The 25,583-nt window shown below is 40.7% G+C and overlaps 1 protein-coding gene across 2 annotated transcripts in view; it reads left to right on the forward strand.

Moving 5' to 3' along the window:
- Positions 1-25,583, forward strand: part of FRY (FRY microtubule binding protein) — a 179,370-nt gene that overhangs the window by 107,261 nt on the left and 46,526 nt on the right. For both annotated transcript variants that reach the window (XM_084279472.1, XM_084279471.1), the window contains exons 32-44: positions 1,028-1,284; positions 2,545-2,691; positions 6,728-6,896; positions 7,649-7,745; positions 10,679-10,755; positions 14,061-14,211; positions 15,226-15,329; positions 18,506-18,691; positions 20,709-20,907; positions 21,556-21,677; positions 22,546-22,733; positions 23,632-23,726; positions 24,695-25,296. In XM_084279472.1, coding sequence (XP_084135598.1) covers positions 1,028-1,284; positions 2,545-2,691; positions 6,728-6,896; positions 7,649-7,745; positions 10,679-10,755; positions 14,061-14,211; positions 15,226-15,329; positions 18,506-18,691; positions 20,709-20,907; positions 21,556-21,677; positions 22,546-22,733; positions 23,632-23,726; positions 24,695-25,296 — 2,394 coding nt within the window. The remainder of the gene's footprint in view (positions 1-1,027; positions 1,285-2,544; positions 2,692-6,727; positions 6,897-7,648; positions 7,746-10,678; positions 10,756-14,060; positions 14,212-15,225; positions 15,330-18,505; positions 18,692-20,708; positions 20,908-21,555; positions 21,678-22,545; positions 22,734-23,631; positions 23,727-24,694; positions 25,297-25,583) is intronic.

Here is a 25,583-nt window from a genome sequence, read left to right on the forward strand (position 1 = left end):
TTCTGTTGTTTTAACTCAGTCTGTAGGGGCTGGTGAAAGGATAAAGGAAAAATGTATCACCCATTTCTTAGTGCCCAAGATACCATGAGTTATAAACAACTGGTGTGGGGAAATGGCTCATTTATCTTTAAAAAAGCCAACGTTGCTCATTATTACTGTTACCATCTATTCATGTCACTGTCACAGCTATGTCATTTGAACTCAGATACACAATCCAAATCAGAGCCCCTCTCTGTACATCTAGAAACACAGGGGGAGAGAACATGGTATATATTGAAGATTTGTACAAATCAGGCAGTGGGGAAAGAAAGACAATGTAAACTGGACTGATTTTATGGGAGAATTCTGGTGTGGAGAGCTAATGTGTTTCTCCTTGGCAGGACCCCTGTCACTATTTCTTATCCCAGATTTTCCAAATCCCTTTTCCCCTATGGTGCTAGTTCCTTTTTTGTAAACAATATGAAGTGCTGCATACAGCATTCCTGGACTGACAGCTGACTGGATTTTATAGGCCTCCCTACAGGAAATAAAACCTATAATATATGAAGGTGGTTTTGTAAACTCAGTATGATAAGTGCCTTAAGATTTAAACTATAGCTTAGAAATGTGGAGGCTGATGGGGCACTTGTAATTCTGCAGAACACTTCTGTGTGTTTATTGAAATTCTCCAAAAGCTCTTGAAATTCTGCAATAACAGCTAGTAAGTGAACTATCCTTTTCCTTCTTTTTTGACAGCCATTTCACTTAATACATAATATGGCACAGTAACAAGGGGTGATTTTCTGTTTTCTAAGCCTAGACTATGTTAGTTATTTTGGACAGAAGACCTGACCAATTCCCTGCTATTATTGACCATTAAATTAATTTTTCTCTTCAGGAAGCTCAAGTACATGCTTTTATGTGCTTTTGGTTTGCAAGGTAAAAACCATCAGGTAGTTAAAAGATGTCAAAAATCTGATTTAAACAGTGTATTTAAGGTTTTCTTCATAAACAAACATGTTGTCCTTGTCACTTTCTACTATTTTAGAAGTAAGCCAGAGATTTCCAACAACACATCCAAATGGAAGACAGATCATGCTTACCTATCTCCTACCATGGCTTCATAACATTGAACTTGTAGACAACAGACTGCTCCTCCCTGGTTCAAGTCCCACCACTCCAGAAGATGAACTGAAGGACAAGGATGGGGAAATTACAGTCACAAGTGGACTAAAAGGCAATGGTTGGGGCTCTCCTGAGGCTACCTCACTGGTTCTCAATAATCTCATGTATATGACAGCCAAGGTAAAAAAGCAAAACAAACAAAAAAGCCTTTAAAACTATTTCTGAAATATTCAAACTTATGTTTCTTAAGCAAAAGGTACTTTGATTTCTTTCCTCTGATACCAGGTCATTTACTTTGGAAAACTCTCTACTAATCAGACACAACCTTCTTTTTGATTAAGTTCCTTCACTTTTTGTTTCAAGGACAATGCTAACATAAACCAAGAAAAGTGTTTTACCCTTAAAAAAAATCCCAAAACCAGAACAAAACCTTAATAGTGAGAGCATTAAAGATTAGTTATAGAGGAATTAAGTTCAGTCCCCTCCTGTATCACCTCCCAGGTTAATGTCTAAAGCAGCAGATGAAAGTTTATTTTGTGTTGAGAATGAGCACCTGGAATTTTTCCTACCAAAGGTCTGTATTTTCTAGGAAACACTTAAATATTCTTTGAGAGAATAGAAAAATTGTGTATAGATCAGATAGAAAAAGAAAAATTGTGTATGAATTTCTAAGGTGCTAATTAAAGCATTCTTTTGGACAAGTTAAGGTATTCTACAGCCCAGGCCCCTGATAGGACAGAGTGGTTTACAGTTCCTATCCTGCTCAGGGTTAGTCTCTCAAGCAGAATGTCTGTATCCATGCTACACAGCAGTTGATTATGGATCTTGCCTGGTATTGAGACCCTGGAAGTAAAACATAATTATTATTTGGTGTGCATTTTGTGATATGAAGATGTCTGAAGTGATGTGGGAGCTGTGCTCCAGCTGTGTTCTGTATCCAGGGCACAGCACTGGCTCGTGAATTGTCTGGTGGTACAGAGTCTCTAGGATGTTTTAAGAGGAATATTGTGAGTTGAAAACAGATGTGATGCAATCTCACCTTTACTGCCTCCCAGCAGCAGTCCTTGGAGCAAATTCCTTACAAAACCACACAGAGGGTTTTTTTTTCACAGTGAATAAATATGTTTTCTTGAAAGTGTATTCATCCAGCTTTGAGGCTGTACGTGTGAGAAAGGGACTGGCACCTCCAAGTGCCAGTGTGGATGACAGAAGATAGAGATGCCAGTGGCAGTGTAGATGTATCTAATAGGTACTAACTAATTTTCAGTAGCATAGCATGACCTGGAGGTTGCCACTCCTTTCCTAGCAGAAAAATACTGGTTTTGTCACTTTTTACAGCATTTTACTGTTGGTTTTACATGAGAAAATGCTCTAAAAGAGAATGCTTTAGTTTAGGAGGTCTGCATATTTCAAGAGATGTATGTCTATGGTCCTTTGCAGTATGGAGATGAAATTCCCGGACCAGAGATGGAAAATGTCTGGAATGCTTTGGCCAACAATGAAAAATGGAGTAACAACCTTAGGATAACACTGCAGTTTCTCATTAGCCTGTGTGGCGTTAGCAGTGATACCATCCTTTTACCTTATGTAAGTGTTTGTACTTTATTTACCATTGGTTGCATTGGGTTTAGTGAAGAAAAACAGCTGTTGCCTGCAGAAAATGAATTTCTGTTTCAAAAATAAGAAGTACCAACATATTCTCCAGCACACTGTACAAAATCAAATTGTGGGAATAAATGAGACTGAAATTCAAGAAAGGAACTGAGTGGTGGGAATCTGACCCCACCAATGGAGCACACTTCATGTCAAGCAAGAGGTGGGTCAAGCACAGAGCAGTTTTGCTTGTCTGTATAAGGGGCCAGTAACAGGGACTGGCCATAAGATGCCAGAATGAATTAAAAAAAAAAGAGACTTTTTTATATCAAAATTACTTAACAATATGCAATTTATATATCCTTAATATATCTTTTATATCTCCTTTATATATCCTTTATATATCCTTTTATTTAAAAGCAGAGTGACTGTTCAGAGGTTAAATAACTTCCATGAAAAAAATAAGAGAAGTAAAAAAATTAAATGCTTGTAATTAATATTCAGTAATCAATTAGTTCACAAAGCTGTTAGTTACATTTTGAAAGTACTTTAAACAATGGGTGTTAAATCATGAATGGGACATAACATGCTATGATCTTATTAGCTTGTTGTAAAGATTGAGGTGTTCCTTCAGAAAAGCATGTAGCTTTAAGAAAATGCTGCATTCTCTTCTCTAGCAGATTAAGGCACCTCAAGAGACACAAGGTAGGTGACCTTTACAAGGTCCTTATTATATCAACTTTTGCCTTTGCATGGCTCTCATGAATGATATAACTGTTCCTGCAATGTGCAGGATATCACTATGTGATTAAACTTATTAAAAAAAAAACCCTCATAAACTTACTTAGTTTACAACTGCTGAAATACTGGTTTGCTGAAAGAATAGAGGAAATACAGAAGACTAAAAATTTTTAAGGTGGTGTTACTGTACTTTGGACATCCTATTGGTTTCCTTTTATTTGTAGGGCTTACTGTTCTGTATCCTCCAGTCAATGCATATCTATGCAAAGTCACTTTTGCCTGGCTACTCAAAAGAGGAGAGATTTGAGAGTGGAGTTGCTGTAAGAACAAGCTCAAAGTTTATATAAGAAGAAGACAAAGGGGTTGTTCTCAATTATCTTGAGGGTACTGAAGAGCTTTCCATCAATTGTGACAGAGGATCTCTCCATTCGGTATTGACCGTGCTTTGCGCAGGAGGTTTGAGAAGCAACCTGACTGTTCCTACAATCGATGACACACTTGACATCAGGTAGCCTCCATCAGGTGGAGCTATGTTGGCAGAGAACAAGTGGAAATCACAGAGATAAGAGACAAAATGAGGGCTGCTGTAGTTCTGGCAGCTTATAAAAGGAATAGGAACAGTTTTCTAAGACAAAGGACTAGTCCTGTGCTCAGTATTTGTCTGACTTCTAAGCCTGTAGCCTGATTGGAAATTCCTGATAACCCTGTTGCCTCTTGCCCCAGAGCCCCTCACATGCCTCATCCCCCATCCAGATACTTGAAAATCCAGAGATTTCAATATATCCTTTTTCCAAAACCGTTTCTGTCCCACAGCTCTGAGCAACCTACCTCAAACCCCCTTCCTACCCATAGCACCTCTCTCTTCACATTCTTTCCAAACCTGCTTGTCTTGAAGCCTTGGCTCTGAGAGTCCTGTCCTCTCCTCCAGGACAATATAGTCCCCTTACTCCACAAAGAAAACAATCTGCTTTGGCATCTCCAGCTCCAGCTGCTCAGCATCTCCTGTTTTGCCCGGGGGACTTTCCTGCTTTCCTTCCCATTGGTGGTGGCAGCTGACAGGGTTCCTGTGTTTTCTGACACCCTGTTAGTCTGTGTTTTGTGATACAGAGTTAAATGCCTGATTCTTGGATTTTCTTCTGAAAAAAAAGGTTTTCAGCTTCTGTAGGAAGCCTGACTGTGCTTATGAGTCAGCCCTTAACTGGTAGCTTTGTGGGAATATACATGGGATCATCACACACATCTGCTCAGTGTTTTGATAATGCCCTGGGGTTTAGAGATAAGAAATCATACCTAACTGCTAGCTACACAAGACTGCTGATACCATAAGCATGTCTTCCATTATCATGTAGATAATACTTACATGTTATCAATACAGATAATTCGAACAGTTTATCAGCATTGTCCCAGCTCAACTGGGCTTAAAGACCACCCAATTGCAAGATGTCCAGTTTACCCATCTCCTTTTGGAGCCCTCTGTGCCCCAAGGCAGTCACCAGCTGCTTCCTGCCTTCAGCCATCTGTTCTGCCAATGTGTGTCCAAGCCAAAACCATGACTGGCTGACATTTTTGATTTTACTTTTTTTCCAATCAGTTAAATTCATTGCTTTGTCTCTTAGGTTTCCTTTAAGCATTTTTTTTCCCAGTGCAAACTGCTGAGCTGCCCTTCCTTTCACACATGTGCTGGAAGATTTCTTAGAGTATTTACAGTTCAGAAACCTCTTCAGCAAAGACTTAGTGTAGGGAACGTGACCCCTTCTGGGGTGAAAGAAGCTCTATGAGCCCAACTAGAATTGAGCCTTTGAAAGGAGGTGGATTTGTATCTGGAAAGTCCCTGGGAAATTTTTAGTGGAGTAGAAGAGACTTTGAACATGTGTGTGTTCTCTACTTCCAGCAAAAGAAAAGGAGATGAAAAAAAGAGGGAGAGAGAAGCAATCAGGAAGTTATCTGAATAGAAGTATTTAAGAATATAAGAACAGCAATACTTGGTGAGGCCACCAGGCAGTTCAGTGTATTAGCTCTGCTATAAGCATCTGTTTAGGGACATCTTTAAGAACAAGAAGGCAATAACAGAGGGATGCTTCCCCTAAAGTCTCCCAGCTCCAGCAGTTTATGAATCAAGTGGTTTAGAGCCAGAGTCTCTGCTTTTGATACCCATTGGGGTTTTTTTTCTTCAAGAATTCAGTCTAATTTGATCTCAGTATCTCAAGAGTCCTCATTGCTGTGGTGCATATAATAAAGTTTGAGGTCTTACTGAAAGATTTGTAGAAATTTCTGGGAATTACACTATCAGATTTTTCAAGTCCATGTGCTGCTACTTGTGTTATAGATAGAATTAGGTACTCAGAGCCTGGCTTGTTCTTTGTGGCTACAGCAACCTCTTTCACATCAACCTGGACAGGCTGGAGAGCTGGGCAGGGAGAAAACTAATAACGTTCAACAAAAGCAAGTGTAGAGTCTGGCACCAGGGAAGGAATAACCGCTTGAATCAGTACAGGCTGGGGGATGAGCTGCTGGAGAAGAGCTCTGTAGAGAAGGACCCGGGGGTCCTAGTTGATGACAGGGTCGAAGGAGGCGATCCTCCCCATCTACTCTGCCCTGGTCAGGCCCCACCTGCAGTATTGTGTCCAGTTCTGGGCTCCCTGGGATAAAAAAAGACAATGATCTCCTGGAGAGAGTTCAGAGGAGGCTACAAAGATGATGATCTCTCTGGAGAGATTCCAGCCCCGTCTGGATGCCTGTCTGTGCAATATGAGCTGGGGAGCTGCTTTGGCAGGGGGGTTGGACCCCATGATCTCTCCAGGTCCCTTCCAACCCCTATGATTCTGTGAACCACTTCTGGAAATAGAGGCATCAAGTTTTGGGTGGGTATAGCTTTCTAGGTAAGAGGTTTTCTCCATTCAAGGGAGTAAGATTCATCTTCAGTGGAAATCACATACTCAAACTGCAAATCCCTGGGTGTTATTCAGAGTTAATGCTGATATCCTGAACTCATAGGTACAAAATTAAGTGGGGTTTGTATATTTACATGTTACGTAGTTATATACTTAAGCAGCATATTTTGGATGGTAAGCAAAAACTTTGTGGTAATTAGATCACAGATTCACTCTTGATATCAGAGTGAGCAGTTTTATTTCTGTATGAACAGGATGGATGCAGTTGTGTGGTTGTGGTGTCTGTCCAGGAGTAACATTTGCCTTCTGGATGTTTTCAGTACTGCAGTGCAACATGTATGGATTTCTTTGGATATTCACTTTGGACAGAGTTTAGTAACTGTTATTTTCTTCTCTAGATAAAAAAGGTTGCCATATATCTGTGTCGCAACAACACCATCCAGACCATGGAAGAGCTTCTTTTTGAGCTGCAGCAAACTGACCCAGTGAACCCAATAGTCCAACACTGTGATAATCCTCCCTTTTACCGTTTTGCTGCCAGTAACAAAGCCTCAGCTGCAGCTTCTGGTATGACCTAAATATACTTTTCAGTTATGTTCTCCTGCTCTTTGGAGGCTTCATCTCTTTGAAAAAGCAAATCTCTTTCTTTTGCACCCATTCAGGTCTGCATGTATATATAAAGTGAGAGTTTCAGGGCCTGATTGTACATCTAAACTACAGTTCTTTTTGATTCCTAATGTTTTATATGCTTTGGAAACATCTGCTCAATGCTCTCAACTATTTTAATACCATATTACCAATGTTTGGTGCTGTTGATAACTCATATGAGGCAGTTCTTCTACCACTAGTTTCTCAGAAGTCCTATCAGATGATGATCAGATGTTCACAGGAGATACACTAAAGCAGCAGAGTTTCCTGAAAACTGAGAGCCTCAACCCTGTGGCAATTCTGTTTTCAAAGGCCTAATGCTATTTCTAAGCAGCAGTAGTCAAAGATACTTAAGAGATGCCCAACTCCAAATTTAACCTTGTCAATGATGTGCCAAATTCTTGAAAAACAATAGATGCTGTCACCTGAGAATGAGCTTTGTTTAAGGTGTGGAAGAGCATCATCATGTTAATCTACTCCTCAAAGCATGTAAACTTCACATCATTCAGCCATGCAAGCAGGTCTTGGTTTGGAGAGGTAACAGTGTTCATTCAGATGCACAAATATTTCAGGATGAAAAAAAAATTATCATAATATCTTGTGGGCATTTATTGCTTCACAAATACCATCTCTGTGTGTAACAGGTGTTCTTACTGGCATCTCATACACAGGAACCACCTCTAGCAGTAACACGGTTGTAGCTGGCCAAGATAGTTTTCCTGATGCAGAAGAGAACAGAATGACCAAAGAGACTGATGAAAGGTTGGTGTGCTTGGTTTTTTTTCCCTCAAAATATGTGTGTATCTTCCTAGGCTAAGGGTGAGATGTTGTTCTGTATTGTTCTGTGAGGAACTCTGATGCTCAGACTGATCCTAAGGGACATTACCCCAGTAAAACAATTTTAAAAATGAGCATGTGTGAAAGTTTTAAAAAGAAATTGTATTCCAATTGTTCTAGTTCCTGATTGTTGTTTATTAATACATTATTGAGAATGTGGACCAACTACTGACTACTAAAATCTTTATGAAAGATCATGCTTAATCACACCTTCTGATTTCATGGGCAGTAACTAAAATTCAGTATGCAGGTTTGTATCCATGATTGCAAGGACATCTCTTCTGTCTGGATAATATGTTTACAAAGGAAAGCTTTGTAAACTATTTTGGTAATTATATATTCAATATAGTCTTTTACTTATGGTAGAGGCTGAGAAATGATGAATAAATGCTGAGCTTTAAGGGCTATCATTGTCTTTGAGCACAGACAGATGCCTATTTCTTCTTTCACCTAAACCCTCTTTGTTTTTGTAAGAGAACCTTGAATGACTCCTGATAGCATTAATTAGTAAGTGTATTACTATTATGTTAGTCTGTTGTTCCTGATAGTATTGATATCTATAATGGCTCTATATTACAATGCCTCCTTAATTCAGAATGATTGGAGGTAGTTGCTAGGTGGTTGCTAAGAAAAGCATCAAAGGAAACTGTTTAAACACCTGTAAAACAACTGTCCTGGAATACTAAGATCATTTAAGTAAGATATCTGCACACACAGAAGTCCAGGATTCCCTAACTGAACTGTCTTTATTATAATACCCCAGGAAATGAATCTGCTTTTTAGACAAGAGTTGCAGTACTAGAATCACAGTAGGACAACTGGGTCCATAGGTTCAGGGCTTAGAGGTACAGAGGCAATGATGAATTATGTGAGCAAAGTTTTCTGTACTTCAGAACCTCTTGACTTGCTTCCCTTCTACATGTTACAGGCATGAGTAGAGTTTTGTCAGGTTAGTTGTATCTGTCTGCTAATTTAAATGCAAGTAAAAACATGGCATTCATGTTAGCATTAAGTGAGGTTTCAAACTGATAGTGAAGACCATTTGACTCAGAATTATAGTTTTCAGCACCTACAGCAGAAATGTACTTAAAGGGAAGATAAAACCTTGTTTCTTCTGGATTTTTTGCTTTTTCTTCATTATATAAATGTTTATGAGCAAACATTATTATATATACATACTATGTAAGCTTCTGTGAGCTAACATTACTATACTTGCAATCCAATCATTTTCAGGGTTTCTTGTTTTATATAAAGTTTAAATGTGACTCCAGAAAGGTGGGATTTTTTTTAATACAAAGCTAAGGAGAAGATACCTATGTTTCTACATTGATGCAATGTGATGTAAAATGCCCTGCTCTTGAATAATGTCTATGACCTGCAGTTTCCATTTGTTTCATACAGGATAGAATTAATCTCTGCATATTTCTACATATTTTTATCCTTAACTTTATTATACTTTTAACTTTGTTAATGCCAAATAAATATGACAGTGGGGTAGGTTTTTTTTTTTGTCAGTTTGTACACATTTATTAAGGGAATTTATTAAAATAGGCAGGAGGGGATTTGACTTTTTAAAAGAGCAGATAATGGCAGGACAAGGGGGAATGGACTAAAGCTAAAGGAGGGAAGGTTTAGATTAGATCTTAGGGGGAAGTTTTTTACAGAAAGAGTGGCGAGGTGCTGGAACAGGCTGCCCAGAGAGGTAGCGGATTCCCCGTCCCTGGAGGTGTTCAAGGCCAGGTTGGATGGGGCCCTGGGCAGCCTTGTGTAGCTCCAGGCCAGGAGGTTGGTGTCCCTGCCTGTGGCAGGGGGTTGGAGCTCTATGATCCTTGGGGTCCCTTCCAACCCAGACCATTCTATGATTATATGATTCTATAATCAGATACTGGAAAGGCAGCAAGCAGCAGAATGAAGATGGCTCATGATGTGCCAGGGGGGTTGGAGCTCTATGATCCTTGGGGTCCCTTCCAACCCATGCCATTCTATGATGCCTTTTTGTGACCTTCACAATGAATTTATTGTGCTGTTATGAGACAGATGTGCTTTGGAACCAGCCTAATATAACAATATAATTAAATACTCTGTGATAATACATGTGCACAGTAGTAAGAAATTGAATTGAATGTTGCATAGCGAACCTTTGATCTTGCTTTGTTTGATATCATTGTTTTAACATGGTTATTTGTGATTAGTTCCCTAGCTTGGCTGGAACAGTGATATTTTCACATCATCACTGCTGTGTGAACCTCGTGTGTGGCTCCTCTCACTCCAGTTCAGGCCTGATTACATGGACACCACAAGGAGGTGGAGGAAGCCAAAGGAGATAGCCAGCAAAAGTCAGCTTATTGTGGATCTGGGGCAGATCTGAGGGCAGCTGTGAACAGTTCGTTCTGGCTTTTTAATCCCTTAACTCCTCTGCTAGATCTGCTCTGGCAGTTGCTGGATTTTCCTACTGCTACAGCTTCCACTGCTTGAGACCTGTGTGGGCTTGAATTTGGACTAGTCAGTCAGTCAGTTACTGCTTTAGCAGGTGGCTAGAATTTTACCCATGAACATAGGCTGTGACAAAATCCTAGCTGTGGACAGTCTGTCTCTCCATTCAGCCTTACCACCATTTCTTCCTTCAAGAAAATCACACATTTACATGAGAATTTTCCCTCAGAAACTGGCTGCAGGAGTCCTTTTTGGTGGAAAGAATTTCCTTTTTGGTGGAAAGAAACAGCCCTTCGTTCACATCACTGTCCACTCCTGTATCAAAATGCATGCTTAAGGAAATGCCTTATCTTCTGAGTAAATATACAGTCTAGATGTTTTATGTCAGCCTGTGTTTTTAATGAAGATTCTTCTTGTATTTGAAGGTTCAGCAATGTAATCAGAGCTCATACCCGACTGGAATCACGGTACAGTAATAGCTCTGGAGGATCTTATGATGATGACAAGAGTAAGTTCTGTTACCCAATGTGATGTAATTTCTGGTATTCTTATGACTGGTGGAGGCTCTCTGTTTAATTTCTGTCTAAACAGTCAGGGAGTGTCCTTCATACCTCATTTAATTAATTTCTGTTGTTTAACCAATTTAAAGGCCAGAGAGCTTCACAGAAGGCCACAGTAGAGAATCCTCATGACAGGAACACCTTGAATCTTTCATACATGGCAAGGCAAAAGACTTCCAGGAGCATTTCAGCAAGTGCTCTGAATTGTGCCCTTCATCTGTTTTTCCCTCCAAATCACGTGCTATTATATGAGCATGAAGAAGAGATTCAGAAGATTCCAAAAATAAGGCTTTATCACCTCCTCTTTATCTTTTCTCTGCTCTCTGCAACCAGGTTTTTGCTGCCCTGGGCAAACCTGTGTTAGAGGGGAGAGTGCTCAGGGCTCCTGAGCACACTTGTTGTTCTTTATCTATATCTGCTAAACAGACTATAAAGATTCCAAAGAAATCAAAGGTATTTCTGTCAACTGTTGAATGACAGTGTAAATTTTAGGGGTTGGATAGTTTTACTTTGTTTCTGGAGTGGGTTGTAGGGAACTCACACTACAGATTTTGGTTAGGCTCTAATAAGATGTAAAGAAAGCAAGACTGTCTTACTGACTTATCTCTGGCTTAATAAAGCCAGGTCAAATAATGTAGAAACCATAATATCTTGTCCTTTTTCTACAGACACCATTTTGAGACACTATTTTAGCAGAAAATGTAAAGCTTTCTTATATTCTTTAATCCAAGTAATTTTTTGGCAGTACTTTTCTGCAAAATATGGAAACACTGTCAAATACAACATGTGGGAAAACTTACTGTATGTCAACAACTATTTTTCATAATTATGAAGCACAATATTTACAAAACATTGTGTATGTACAAATTGCAGTGTTCACATGCCAAAAATGTTTGCCACATATTAAATTCATTGGGTTTTATTGCACATCTTAGTTTTTCTTATTAGTGCTGCAGCTACTAAAAATTTTTCAGCTGATAATCTGATCAGCACTGATCTGATCTGTGTGAACAATCTTTCAAAAAAGAATAAAGTTTATATTATCACAGAATCACAGAACATTAGGAGTTGGAAGGGACCTCAAAAGATCATCCAGTCCACCCCCCCTGCCAGAGCAGGATCACCCAGACTAAACCACACAGGAACGCATCCAGGCGGGTTTGAATGTCTCCAGAGAAGGAGACTCCACAGCCTCTCTGGGCAGCCTGTCCCAGGGCTCTGGCACCCTCACAGTCAAAAAGTTCCTCCTTATATTCACATGGAACTTCCTGTGCTCCAGCTTGCACCCATTGCCCCTTGTCCTATCTCTGGCCATCACAGAGAAGAGCCTGGCTCCATCCTCCTGACTCTCACCCTTTACATATCTATAAACATTGATAAGGTCACCCCTCAGGCTCCCCATCTCAAAGCTAAAGAGGCCCAGCTCCCTCAGCCTCTCCATCAGAACATTCTTCACAAGTAGTTGGTTTTGCCAGGAGTTTAGAGTGATAAAAGGTTAAAAAATACTGACATTTTCTTTGCTCTTCTGGAATGTTTCCTCAAGCTGATGCCCAAACGGTTTTTTCCTGCCTGTACCTGATAGCTTTGTAGTACTCTGAATATTTATGCAAGGTTTGCTCCTCACAGGGGTTCCTTCTGCAAACATATGAATACCTGCATAGAAAATAAAACACATTTTACTTAGCTACTCACATGTATATAGAGCTATAAAAAGATTAATTTTTATGCCATTTGTCATTCTACAAGGTAAATAATGCAACCTCCATTATGAAAGTGCAACTTACTCCCTCTGACAGGCAGCCAAACCTGTGGAGGAGTTGGTGGTATGGCTTCTCTCTTCTCCCCAGTCAACTTCAGCATACATGTACTGCTGAGCATATAAATAGTGAGCACAGCTCTGCAACACAAGAACTCTTTAGTTCAGGCAAAAATTGTATGTTAAGGTGCAAAGTGCTGCTTTTTTTTTCACTCAGCCTGCACAGAATGTGAAAACATGAGTGAGGAGCTAGGTTGTAGTGTGGACTTCATGAAGCAGTTTTATGTGAAACACTTAAATTGGTAGTAATAGTGACTGTGCAGTGCTTTTTGTGTGAGAAGCATCTGGCAAACATTATCTGGTTCATTCCTGGAAAGATAAATTTGTGAAAATGCTATACTTCACTACATTATTAGGTCAGTTTATTCTTACTTATCTGTAGCTAATAAATCATCCTCCAGAGGCTAAGAGAAATAAACAGAGGTCTTAAATCATAAAGATCCAAAGTGCTTCTTGGAAGAAAAACTCTGAAGAATGGGAATGATAAAGTTGGCATTTAGTAATAATTGGAAGAGCAGCTACTGCATTGGAGATCTGGAAACTTGAAGACATTTTGTCAAAACCAAGGACTGATGTGCATTAGCAAAAGCTAACTCTGATACTTTTCTAGGCATCAAACCAGTTTGCCAACAAGCATTAAAAATTTACAAAGGGCAATGTTTGGATGGATGTCAAGAACAGGGCTGGAAAGGAAAGCCTGTGTGTCACAGCCTAACCAGACCTGGGAAATAAAAAGTGGCCAAAGGGAAATGGAGAAGAATGAGAGGAAACCAAATGCAGGAGAGATGGACAAAGCTGTGCAGCTGAGAGAAGGCAGAAAGCAGTGGAAATAAATTATTTGGCCCGTATCATTGCAGATAAACAGGTGGAAGAAAAAAAGCCCTATTGCTTATTGACAGGGAGCAGCTGTGATACTGAAGCAAAGATAAATACATCTTTGAGAAATTCAGGAGATAATTCATCTCTGTTGAAAGAAAATTACCCTGAAGATGATTTTTTTTTGCATTCCCTATCCTCCTTCCTAATTCAGGACATTTAACTGTGTAGCATCACTCAACAGGGCACTGGTGAGGAGCTGCAAGAATGTGTCACCAGTGTGCAGCTCCTTGCAGCAGATGGGTTCCAACTCCTCTGATTTCTGAAGAGAAGGTCTGTTGCTTGGTGCTTTGTGATCTGGATCCAAAGCTACTAAGTGACAGCAGGGATTCAGCTGCAGCCCATACCATTCAGTGGTGTCTGCCTGGAATCTGTTTAATTTCCAGCAGCATGAAAGAAGGATTAAAAATGCATCTCTTGTTACTGAGCACAGGAATTGGCAAACCTCATGTCATCTTCTCCCATTATTCCAAAAGGCTGAGGCTGATATGCCAGTGTAAACTCTTATTTTATTGTTTCTCCAAAATGCCTAATCAGACTTGTTTTTTACTCACTCTGCAGATGATCCTGTTTCTCCATATACAAGCTGGTTATTGAATATTGTTGAAACCAAACAACCACATCCCCTGCCCATGCCTTACAATGGAGGGTGCTGGGCACCGCTTGTGGACTACCTCCCAGAAACCATCACACCCAGGGGACCCCTTCATAGGTGAGCAGCTTCTCATTACAGAACCACAGAATCACAAGGTTGAAAGAGACCTTTGAAGATCATCAAGTCCAACCATCCCCATCCTGAGCTAAACCAGATCCCTAAGTACCTCATCTACCCTTTTTTTAAACACACCCAGGGAAGGTGACTCAACCCCCTCCCTGGGCAGCCTGTTCCAGGCCCTGACAACTCTTCCAGGAAAACATTTGTTTCTAATGTCCAATCTGTCCCTGCCCTGGCACAGCTTCATGCCATTGCCCCTTGTCCCATCTCCTGTCACCTGGCTGAAGAGACCATCGCCCACCTCTCTACAACCTCCCTTCAGGTAGTTGTAGGTGAGGAGAAGGTCTCCCCTCAGCCTCCTCTTCTCCAGGCTAAACAGCCCCAGCTCCCTCTGCTGCTCCTCAGAGGATTTGCCCTCCAGCCCCTTCCCCAGCCTGGTTGCCCTTCTCTGCACTCGCTCCAGGACCTCAATGTCCTTCTGACATTTCAAACAGTGAGATGCTTCCTCTTACTGGTTGACCAACCCCAGTCCAACTGTCCCACTGCTCAGACCGTCTGAACATCATACCTTCAATTTCTGCTGATTTCCAGTGCTAAAGTCACCAGACTTGGAATTCTACCACATTTCTATGAGAAAGGCTGTTTACAATGTAGCACATCACTTTCTGGTAAGAATCAGACTGAAAAAGGAACTGAAACAAAAAGAAAATTTCTCTTTCTCAAACCTCTGTGGCTGTTATATAGCACTTTCCCCAACTTTTATTCTAACAAGGCTAGACATATTCTAAAATCCCTCTTTTACACAGTTTGTATTGACAGTAATAATGTTCCTGTCAGTAATGGGTACTTACCTGCTTAATACTGTAACCAAGCTTCTTTGGCATTGATCATATTGAGAAGAAATGCTGCAGAATTGAAAATGCTGAGATTATTTCTTCCCAAAATAGGCATCATGTTACACTTTTCCCATCTCTGAGATGTTCCAAACTGACACTGTGATTTAATTTCCAGGTGCAATATTGCTGTCATCTTCATGACTGAGATGGTAGTGGATCACAGTGTGAGAGAAGATTGGGCTCTTCACCTTCCTTTATTGCTACATGCGCTGTTTTTAGGTAAGACAACACAACAAGAAATAAAGTATAAATCCAGTCCTGTCCTTTTAGTTTAGCTGGAGCTGTAGAGTTGTGTTTCTTCTATGTTTTTAATTATGATTTCCTAAAAAAGCCTGAGACAAGTAAAGTCTATGAATTAGTCCCTAAACTTTGAAGCTCTTTATTATTTTGGCCAATTTCACCCAAATTTGGGAGGAATTTGGCTAGAAATTTGAAATATGTCTGAAAAAACTGCAGGCAAAACTCAGCCTGTGTACATGTGGCCATGAGCCAGCAGTGTGCCCTGGGGGCTGAGAGAGACAATGGCATCCTGGGGGGCATCAGGAGGAGTGTGGCCAGCAGGTCACAGGAGGGGATCCTCCCCCTCTACTCTGCCCTGGTCAGGCCCCACCTGGAGTATTGTGTCCAGTTCTGGGCTCTCTGGGATTAAAAAGACAGGGATCTCCTGGAGAGAGTCCAGAGGAGGCTACAAAGATGATGAAGGGCCTGGAGCATCTCCCCTGTGAGGAAAGGCTGAGTGAGCTGGGATTGTTCAGCCTGGAGAAAAGAAGACTAAGGGGGAACCTTATTAATCTTTATAAATATCTTAAGCATGGGATGCAGGGGGAATCAGCCAGCCCCTTTTCAGTGGTCTGTGGAGACAGGACAAGGGGCAATGGCTGCAAGTTGGAGCACAGGAAGTTCCACAGCAACATGGGGAAGAACTTTTCCCCAGTGAGGGTGCCAGAGCCCTGGGACAGGCTGCCCAGGGAGGTGGTGGAGTCTCCATCTCTGGAGAGATTCCAGCCCCGTCTGGACGCCTGTCTGTGCAATATGAGCTGGGGAGCTGCTTTGGCAGGGGGGTTGGACCCCATGATCTCTCCAGGTCCCTTCCAACCCCTATGAGTCTGTGATTCTACAGTCTGCTTTGTCATGGACACATGTCACAGGCTACACACACATGTGCTGTCTCTTGATTTTGCAAAAACACTATGTGAGAGAGCCAAGATTATTGCAGAGATAAAGTAGGACGCAGATCATTGGAAAGGAAGCTTCATTAATTTCACTGCTAATTGAATACTTTATCAACTGTGCATTCCTTTGTATACCTGAGCATAGAGGCACTGCTTTTTCCCCACTGCTGTCTCTGTTCTTGACCAGAACACAATTCAACTGGAGGGTGAATCCTTCCTTACTCTGTGAGTTAACATTATGAAAACTGAGTGGCCTAATTTTTTAGTACACAGGAGTATTTAGCATTATAAAGCCATTCCCTAACTATTATGGTTGGTAAATATTAGTTTTCACAAATAAGCACGGCCAGAGACTTGTGAAATAAATTTATTGTAACTGGAGAACACAGTTCACTTCTCATTCAGTCACCATAGTTACCAGTAAGACTGTTCACTGGCAATTTGGGAAGAGTCTGTGCTGAGCAGGCAGAAAGGATTGAATTGGGAGGTTACAGCACAGTGATAGAATATACATGATATACATAATCACAAGGTTGGAAAAGACCTTTGAAGATCATCAAGTCCAACCATTCCCATTCCCATCCTATGCTAAACCAGATCCCTAAGTACCTCAGCTACCCTTTATATACTTCAACCTCATCAACCCTATATATACTTATCAATACCTTATCAACCCTATATATACTATATACTTCAGGATGTAGTTGAAGAAGAAACCTCATTCTCCTTTTCTGCTTCCAACTGCCCTATTTTAAGGTGGGTTTTTTTATGAAATAGGGTTTTTTGGAAAATGCACACTCATCAGATACTTTATTTTTGTGTTTTAATGCATTGATTTCAACAAACTTCTATTGAAATACAAGAGTAACAGCCAGGACCATGCAGGATGGTGCTTCCAGGGCCAGTTTCAATACAACATTTCACATACATACTTCACTTAAAAGTTAAATCTATTTTGGGGCTGCCCACAACAATTTTTAACTTGTTTTTTATACAGCTGTGAGCTTTCTAAGTGTAAGAAAGGAAGACAAGTGGCTAAGTGTCTGAATCAAATAAATAACCATCAATGTCTTCTGTATTATTTGTAACCAGTGTGAGAAAACTGGTGCTTACAGTTCTCACAGGAGGAGTTACTTAAGACAGGAGCAACGACGACTTCAGACAGCTTTAAGGAGCCATCAGGGAGCTATGCAAAGAAACATATGCAGGATCAGAGTTATGACATTGTTAATATATTATAAAAAAATCTTTACTTATTTGTTCATTCAATGATGTTTCAACATTACATTATTTCTTAAAAAATATTAATTTATGAGTACCATTTGAGACAGTTCCTTAGCTAAGAACTCTCCATTCTAAAGTGTGCAATTAAATAGAACTGGTACCTAAAAGTAACTGGTTTAGTGGTAAATAAAATGAGATCACATTCTCCAGGCTTCAAGTTCAGTTTCTCTAGAGCTGTTATGCCTCCTGGGGAAAATTCTTCTATGTTTTGTAGTAGAGGTCTGTTGTAATGGTGTCAAGAATTTATGCTTCATAAGTTAGCCAAAGGTATGAATGTGATTGAAAATTAAGTATTTCTGTCCCGTTGGAATGCAAGCAGGCAGGTGCATGTGCCCACAAAGGAAACTGTCACCTGGCTGTAGAGACCATTGCTCACCTCTCTACAACCTCCCTTCAGGTAGTTGTAGGTGGGGAGAAGGTCTCCCCTCAGCCTCCTCTTCTCCAGGCTAAACAGCCCCAGCTCCCTCAGCCGCTCCTCATAGTTCCTCACTGGTAGCTGAAGTTCTTTTTCAAGAGATTTTGTCTGTCACCTCCTTTGTTAAGAAATCACTATCTACCTCTTACTCTTTGTGTTTCTTGTAAAACTGTTGCCTGTACAAGAAAGCCAGATACTGAGCTAAGCTGAGTAATTACATTCACCCCCAAGAATTTCTCATCTTCAGGGGTTTTACAACCCTGTCAAATCAACACTGCAGTGAAGCAGAATGCGTGAAGTTGTATTGCCACGCATTGTTCTGTGCCTCCTGAATGGGACCTCGGTCTGGAAACTAAATATCCCCATCCATCTGAAGTAAACCCACCAGTAACTGTGTCCAGAAATACCACCTCTTGTTTGTTTGCCCTGGTGATTTGAGCTACCTTGGAATTTTTGCTATTTCTGGAATGTGAACTTGTTTTTATTACTTCATACTCAGTTAATCCTGTAACCTTTTCTTTTAGGTCTTGACCATTACCGCCCTGAGGTCTTTGAGCACAGTAAGAAGTTACTGCTTCACCTTTTGATTGCATTATCTTGCAACAGCAACTATCAGGCCATTGCATCGGTGCTTCTTCAGACCAGGGAGATGAACGAGACCAAGACTCTGACAGTACAACCAGCATACTTACCTGAATATCTTTATACAGGTAATAAAGCAAAAGTAGAAAAGAACATTGCATTAGACTGTGATGTTTTTTTAAAGTAGGATGTCAAGGTTACTTTCCTAAAGTATAAGGGTTGTGATAAATTAAAGTGGTAAAGTGGCAACTATGAGCAGTTGACATTAATACTAATTCCACATGAACTACCCTGGAGATGGGCTCAAATTATTATTAGGTAACTTTTCATGATATTGAGAAAGCTATCTGATGTAAGGCAAAATATATAATCTAGAATTTTAAACATTAATATGGCTAATAACTTCCTAACTTCCCCCTCAGGGATCCAGGACTGCTTTAAATGAGGGCAATCACTCCTCAGCCTTCAAAAGAAATGAATAAATAATTCCAACACAGGAAGAGCAGCAAGAATATGCAGCTCAGATTTTCCATTATTAGGTTAATTTTCACATGTTATACACCCTCCTTTATGTCACAGATACATTCATTTCTGTCCTGAAATCTGTTTCTGCATTGACATGCAGTCTTCAGACCCCTGCTGAAACTGGTGTTCTGTTAACTTTGAGTGAGTTACCTGTTTCTAAGGTGTTGGTTGGGAACAGGTTGTAGTAAGTGTCTATCTAGGTTTACTGTTCCCATGTAATATTACTTAAAAGCAAGCATACTATTGAGGTTTCAGGGGATCACAGAACCGGTGCAGAGTTATGGAGGTGGGATTCTTTGTCTGGGAGAGGGTAAACAACTTCACTACACATTGAGGAATGAAGAGAGAACCAAATAAGGGTTTTTTCTGTGGTTCCTTAGGAGTCTAACTAAAAGTAATAAATATTTTGGCCTTTTAAAGAATATTGCCTGATAACCAATTATTATTTTTTATGACATACAAATCCTTTAAAGTAATGAGAAGGTATATGTATTTCAGACCAATGAATTAATTTGGCCTCTTAGGTTTCATTCTGAATAAAGTCCGTGCAAAATTACTTCACACATTAATTTCCCTACTTGAGTTTCATAGATCTCTTTTCTAATGCAATTCCATGAAATAGTAAATATAGAATAAAATTATTCTGTTAAAATGACTGTTTATCAGCCAAAATGAAAAACTTTTGATTAGTATCTTTGAAAAACTTAATTGGTACCCTGTGTCTGGGTCTTGCAGGTCCAAGAAGTTATCAAAAACTTTCTATTTGGATTCTTTTTTAATCACCTGATATAAAGAGTGAGAGTGTGGGTGAGAGGCCATAGCAAAGAACCCTCATTGAAAATACTCCAGCTCAGGTTTGTTCCACATAATGTCAGGCAACTAAATTAAGAGTCCTCTGACCTGCAATGGATTTTGGAAGTGGAGAGGCCCCTCCTGTTCCCAGTCTTCTCAGAAGGCCAGTTTTCCTGGTGTTGATACAGCCTAAGATGACTAGCAGTCTAACCTTAAGAAAGTAGGTCTTAGTTTTTAGTTTCTAGTTTCAGCTCTGAAGTTGTGTGTGAAGCTTTAGATCAAGCAGAACTCTTACTCAGATGTTTAACCTTAATGCTGAAAATATTTATTATGCGTAGTCCTGTGTTTACAGTTACTGAAGATGTTGAACAGAAGCCTTAAATATTTGTGTCTCAGGTTCCAGTACATTCTGAAAATTAGGACAACATCATTGTCCTAAAAATTCCGCCCCTGCAGAGGTTGTTTTTTTCCCTCAGCAGTTTAGTCCAGAGAAGCAACCTGAATTTAGCCAGCTTCAGAATTCACTTTGCAGAAGGATAGAGTTCTGCTCTTAAAGTGCTGGGAAACAGTTGTTTTTCAAGTCCTGTAGCCCTGGTGCAGTAAAAAAAGAAACTGCCTTTGGTATTTTTAATTTGATACTGGATTCTCCACGTTCAGAAACAGAGAACTGTTTCCACTCTCATCAGAGTTTGAGGTTTGTTGTGTTCTGCAGGTTTTCCCTGTGTTTCCCAGTGAAGGTTTCTGCTGCTGACTCAGAGAAGAGCTGCTTGGTGGTAATTCTGGCCCAACAGCACATTCCATCTTGATCTCTTCCCTTTCCTCTGGCAGGTGGCTTGGACTTTCTGCGGGAATACCAGTCATCTCCGGTGCCAGACTCCGGCCTGAGCTCCAGCTCCACCTCCTCCAGTATCAGTCTGGGAGGCAGCAGTGGAAATCTCCCACAGATTACACAAGAGGTGGAGGACATGGACACTGCTGCTGAAACAGATGAGAAAGCAAACAAATTGATTGAGTTTCTGACAACCAGGTAATGGAGATAAGCAGAGGTTGTGTTCGTGTTTGAAACTCCTTCTTTCATGTCTTCTCTACCATTACCTGTAGCAAATTAAAGACTCAAAGGAAAAGGGCTGAGCTTTTATAGCAATTACAGACTCCCACTCCTCTTTCATTGATACTTGTAGAACTAGGTGGGTACTTGAAAGCACTACCATGTCAGAAAAAAACGAGGAAAAAAATCTTGCCTGACAGGAATAAAATGTTTAATTGACTAATAGTATTATGTTCAACAATGAACTAATGGAAAAAGACCAATTTTTACTATAAGATTAGATAGGAAGTGTACAGGGCATAGTGAAAAGCCATGGTGAAACTAATACTATCTGCCGACTACAGCCAGCAGAACGTAGGCACAATATGTAATTAAAACACACAGGACTTCTTTTCTTGTTTTATGCTGCTCTCTAAATGGTATGACAGATTTTAAACAAGAGGTTTTGTAACATGCAGCCTAGGAATATTTATTTGCTTGTCTTTTACTCAGGAAATTCAGTTCAGTTGCATGTTTTCCAGGCTACAGCCCTGGAAATACCTGATTGCCTTTGTAGTTTCTGTATGTTATCTGATTCATTTATTTCAGACTGCTCAAGTTTTGCACTTTGTTATGTATTTCTTTAAGGGCATTTGGTCCACTTTGGTGCCATGAAGATATTACACCCAAAAATCAGAACACCAAGAGTGCCGAACAGCTTACTAATTTTCTACGTCATGTTGTATCTGTATTTAAGGATTCCAAGTCAGGTAGTGCTTTCTTTTTACTTTCATAACTAAAAGCATGTTCCCTCAAGGTCACACTGAATGTTTATCCTGTGATTCAGTAGATCTGCTTATGCAGAAGCACACTACATTTTATGTCTTAGCAAGGATGTATGTCATAAGAAAGAATTGCTTTTAAAAAATCCAGTTAGATTAGACTGTGGCTGAATGTTAAACTGAGCATTTCTTCAAAGCTGTTGGTAGAAAGCCTTTTGATTCTCCTACATGTGGTAGTAGAAGCAAAAGTTCAAGTAGCTCTTCTATGTCCTGTTGTTAAAATACATCACAGCAAATGTACTTTGTTAAATTTCTTCTGGCAATTAGAGTTTAATTTTAATTCATTTTGGGTTTAGAGCTTAGGAAATGCACTGATTGTATTTTGAAAACCAGCACAGTCACTAATTAAATATCTTCCAAGACTGAAGCAGAAGCCAGCATCAATATTTATATTTAAGGTCTTATCCAAAGCCTACTGAAGCTAATAGAAAGACTCCTAGTTCAGCTTTAAGTTTGGGGGTCTTCAGAAGTTGCTGTGTTGCTGTCAGCAGGAGTAGTGGGTGGCTTGGAAGTTTGCCCATGAATTGCAAAACAAAAATTTAAATCAGATGATTTCAGGGTTTTGTTGATAAGCATTTGCAGACTCAGATGTTGGGTTCTGCAGTTAATTTTCTTACATTCTGTGTGAAATAAATGTAATCAGTGGGAAACTCTCCCAAAACCCAGTCTTTTCTGCATCTTTTGCAGCATACACTACAGTGTGTATCCTCCCCACAGAGCTGGTTCAGCCTGTCTGTGACACGAGGTAAAGTCTGTCATTAAAGAAAAATAAATTACCTGCTCCTCTTTCATTTAGGTTTTCATTTGGAGCAGCATTTGAGTGAAGTTGCTTTACAAACAGCTCTTTCAAGCTCTTCAAGACATTATGCAGGTCGCTCTTTCCAAATATTCAGGGCCCTAAAGCAGCCCCTCTCTGCACATGCGTTGTCTGACCTCCTGTCAAGGCTGGTGGAAGTTATTGGAGAACATGGAGATGAGATTCAGGTATGTGTGGAGCCACAATGCTTCTTAGTACTGTTGATTTAAGATGTATTGAATTTAATACGACAATTTTATCAAGGTGTTCTGGAGTCAAGTGATGTAAAGTAGAATGTGGCCTTAGAAAAGGTTACCTTTGAGTTTACCAAATCCATGTGTACCTTATCAAAGCCTTCATCAGACTGTTGCAATCTTAGTAGTTCTAAAGATACCAACTAGAAATGAGTAAATGTCACTCAAAATTACATTTTTGTGGTGAGCATTTTTTCCCTCTTCACATCATGAGTGAGAGCTTAAGGAATCCATCGTCCTCTCTGCTGATGTAATCTGACAACATGGGGCAGACACCTCCTTGTTTCTCAAAATTAATGTCTTGTGGAATAAAGGAACCCACCCATAACAATACAGAACTTACACTCAACCTATTTTGATCCCTTTCCCTCTTAGTGAACTATGATGTTCACTTGCTTTAGCTAAACAGACTGTTCTCTTCTGAAATTCTGCAATTTATTGTGAGGTTTGAGACTTAATAAAGAGATCTACTAGCTCTTAAGAAAAAAATAGGCTGACATTACCTCCATATTTTACTTAGGTAATGAAACTGCCACACGATGACAGTAATATTCTGTCACAACAGTTTGCATGGAATTTAAGTCAGTGACCTGCAAGTCAGAGGTCCTGTGTGCCATTACCAATCCCCTGGTGAGATATGTGCCCTTCTTGCAGCCCTTCCTACATCATTCAGCAGCAGAAAATAAACCAAATCTGCAGTGACATTTGAATGCTCAGGGCAGGCACAAGGATGTTGTTCTTTCTTCAGGAGGAATTTTATGAGCTGAAAAGTTTTCAAATGTTGGCTGTTTTGAATGTCTCTGTTGAAAGAGTTAACCTGCTGTACTGACAGGGGTACGTAATGGAGGCGCTACTTACCTTGGAAGCTGCTGTGGATAATCTGTCAGACTGTTTGAAGAACAGTGATCTTTTGACGGTGTTATCACGGTAAGAGCCTGTCCTAACTGTACTGCTTTTTTCGGTGTCTCATGACACTGTCCCTGGCCAGCAGGAACAGGGAGGGGATTGTCCCTCTCTACTCTGCCCTCGGGAGGCCCCATCTGGAGTCCTGTGTCCAGAGCTGGGGCCCCAATACAAGAAGGATGTGGAACTGTTGGAGAGGGTTCAGAGGAGCCACAAGGATGATTAGAGGGCTGGAGCAGCTCCCCTATGAAGAGAGGCTGGGGGAGCTGGGCTTGTTCAGCCTGGAGAAGAGAAGGCTGTGGGAGGACCTCATTGCAGCCTTCTAGTACCTGAAGGGAACATACAAACAAGAGGGGAATCGACTTTTTCAAGGGGTAGACACTGGCAGGACAAGGGGGAATGGATTAAAACTAAAGGAAGGTTTAGATTAGATCTTAGGGGGAAGTTTTTTCCAGAGAGAGTGGTGAGGGGCTGGAACAGGCTGCCCAGAGAGGTGGTGGATGCCCCATCCCTGGAGGTGTTCAAGGCCAGGTTGGATGGGGCCCTGGGCAACCTTGTGTAGATCCAGGCTGGAGATTGGTGGCCCTACCTGTGGCAGGGGGGATTGGAGCTGTATGATCCTTGGGGTCCCTTTCAACCCATGCTATTCTATGATTCTATGATTCTATATTAAGCATGCAGTTCTGCAGTCTGACAGCATACAATAATTTTGGTAAGACTCAGCTTGTTTGTAGCCTTCAGAGAACTAGACTAAGAGTGGTGAGGTGCTGGAACAGGCTTCCCAGAGAGGTAGTGGATGCCCCATCCCTGGAAGTGTTCAAGGCCAGGTTGGATGGGGCCCTGGGCAACCTTGTGTAGCTCCAGGCCTGGAGGTTGGTGTCCCTGCCTTTCCTGTTGAAATATTTATTTAACACTTAACTTGCATGCAGTGTAGCCAGGTTTCAAGCTGTGCATTCACACACTGCCTTGTATGTTGTATGTTGTGGGTTCAGTTCGTCTTCTCCAGACTTAACATCGAGCACCAAACTGACTGCGAACCGGAAGAGCACGGGGCAGCTGAATGTGAACCCTGCAAGCAGTAACACAGCCACTGCTGAGCGAAGCAGGCACCAGAGGAGCTTCTCTGTACCCAAAAAGTTTGGAGACGTGGACAAGTCCTCAGACCCACCACGCAGTGCCACACTGGACAGAATTCAGGCGTGCACCCAACAAGGCCTGTCCTCGAAAACCAGAAGTTCATCTTCTCTAAAGGACAGTCTCACAGACCCATCCCATATTAACAATCCAACCAACCTACTGGCCACCATCTTTTGGGTTGCTGTGGCTTTGATGGAATCAGATTTCGAGTTTGAGTATCTAATGGCGTTGCGGTTGCTGAATAAACTTCTAGCTCATTTGCCACTAGATAAAGCTGAAAACCGGGAGAAGTTAGAGAAGTTGCAAGGACAGCTGAAGTGGGCAGACTTCTCCGGGCTTCAGCAGCTACTCCTGAAAGGATTCACCTCCCTCACTACCACTGATCTCACACTACAGCTCTTCAGCTTGCTGACACCAGTGTCTAGAATATCCATGGTGGATTCCTCTCAAGCTATAGGTAAAACTAGTGTGCTTTCCTTTCTTTGGGTTTCTGTTGCTTTGATGTTTGACATTTGGTGGCAGAGCTCATCTGTGCTATCTGCACAAACCCAAAACTGCATCTATTCTTTCTCTTTTAATATAGAATTCTCTTCTAATAATGTAATTTCGAGTTGGGCAGGCTTTCTGGAAACTTCATAGCACCATGTTTCTGAAAAGTGAATCTATTGGAGGAGAGTGGTCATGTATTGTTTAACATTTTCTTCCTAGTGCTTAGCAGCATAAAAGTTTCTGAGTGCTGACAAA

Source organism: Gallinula chloropus, assembly GCF_964237585.1.
Source record: "Gallinula chloropus genome assembly, chromosome: 1".
Lineage (NCBI taxonomy): Eukaryota > Metazoa > Chordata > Aves > Gruiformes > Rallidae > Gallinula > Gallinula chloropus.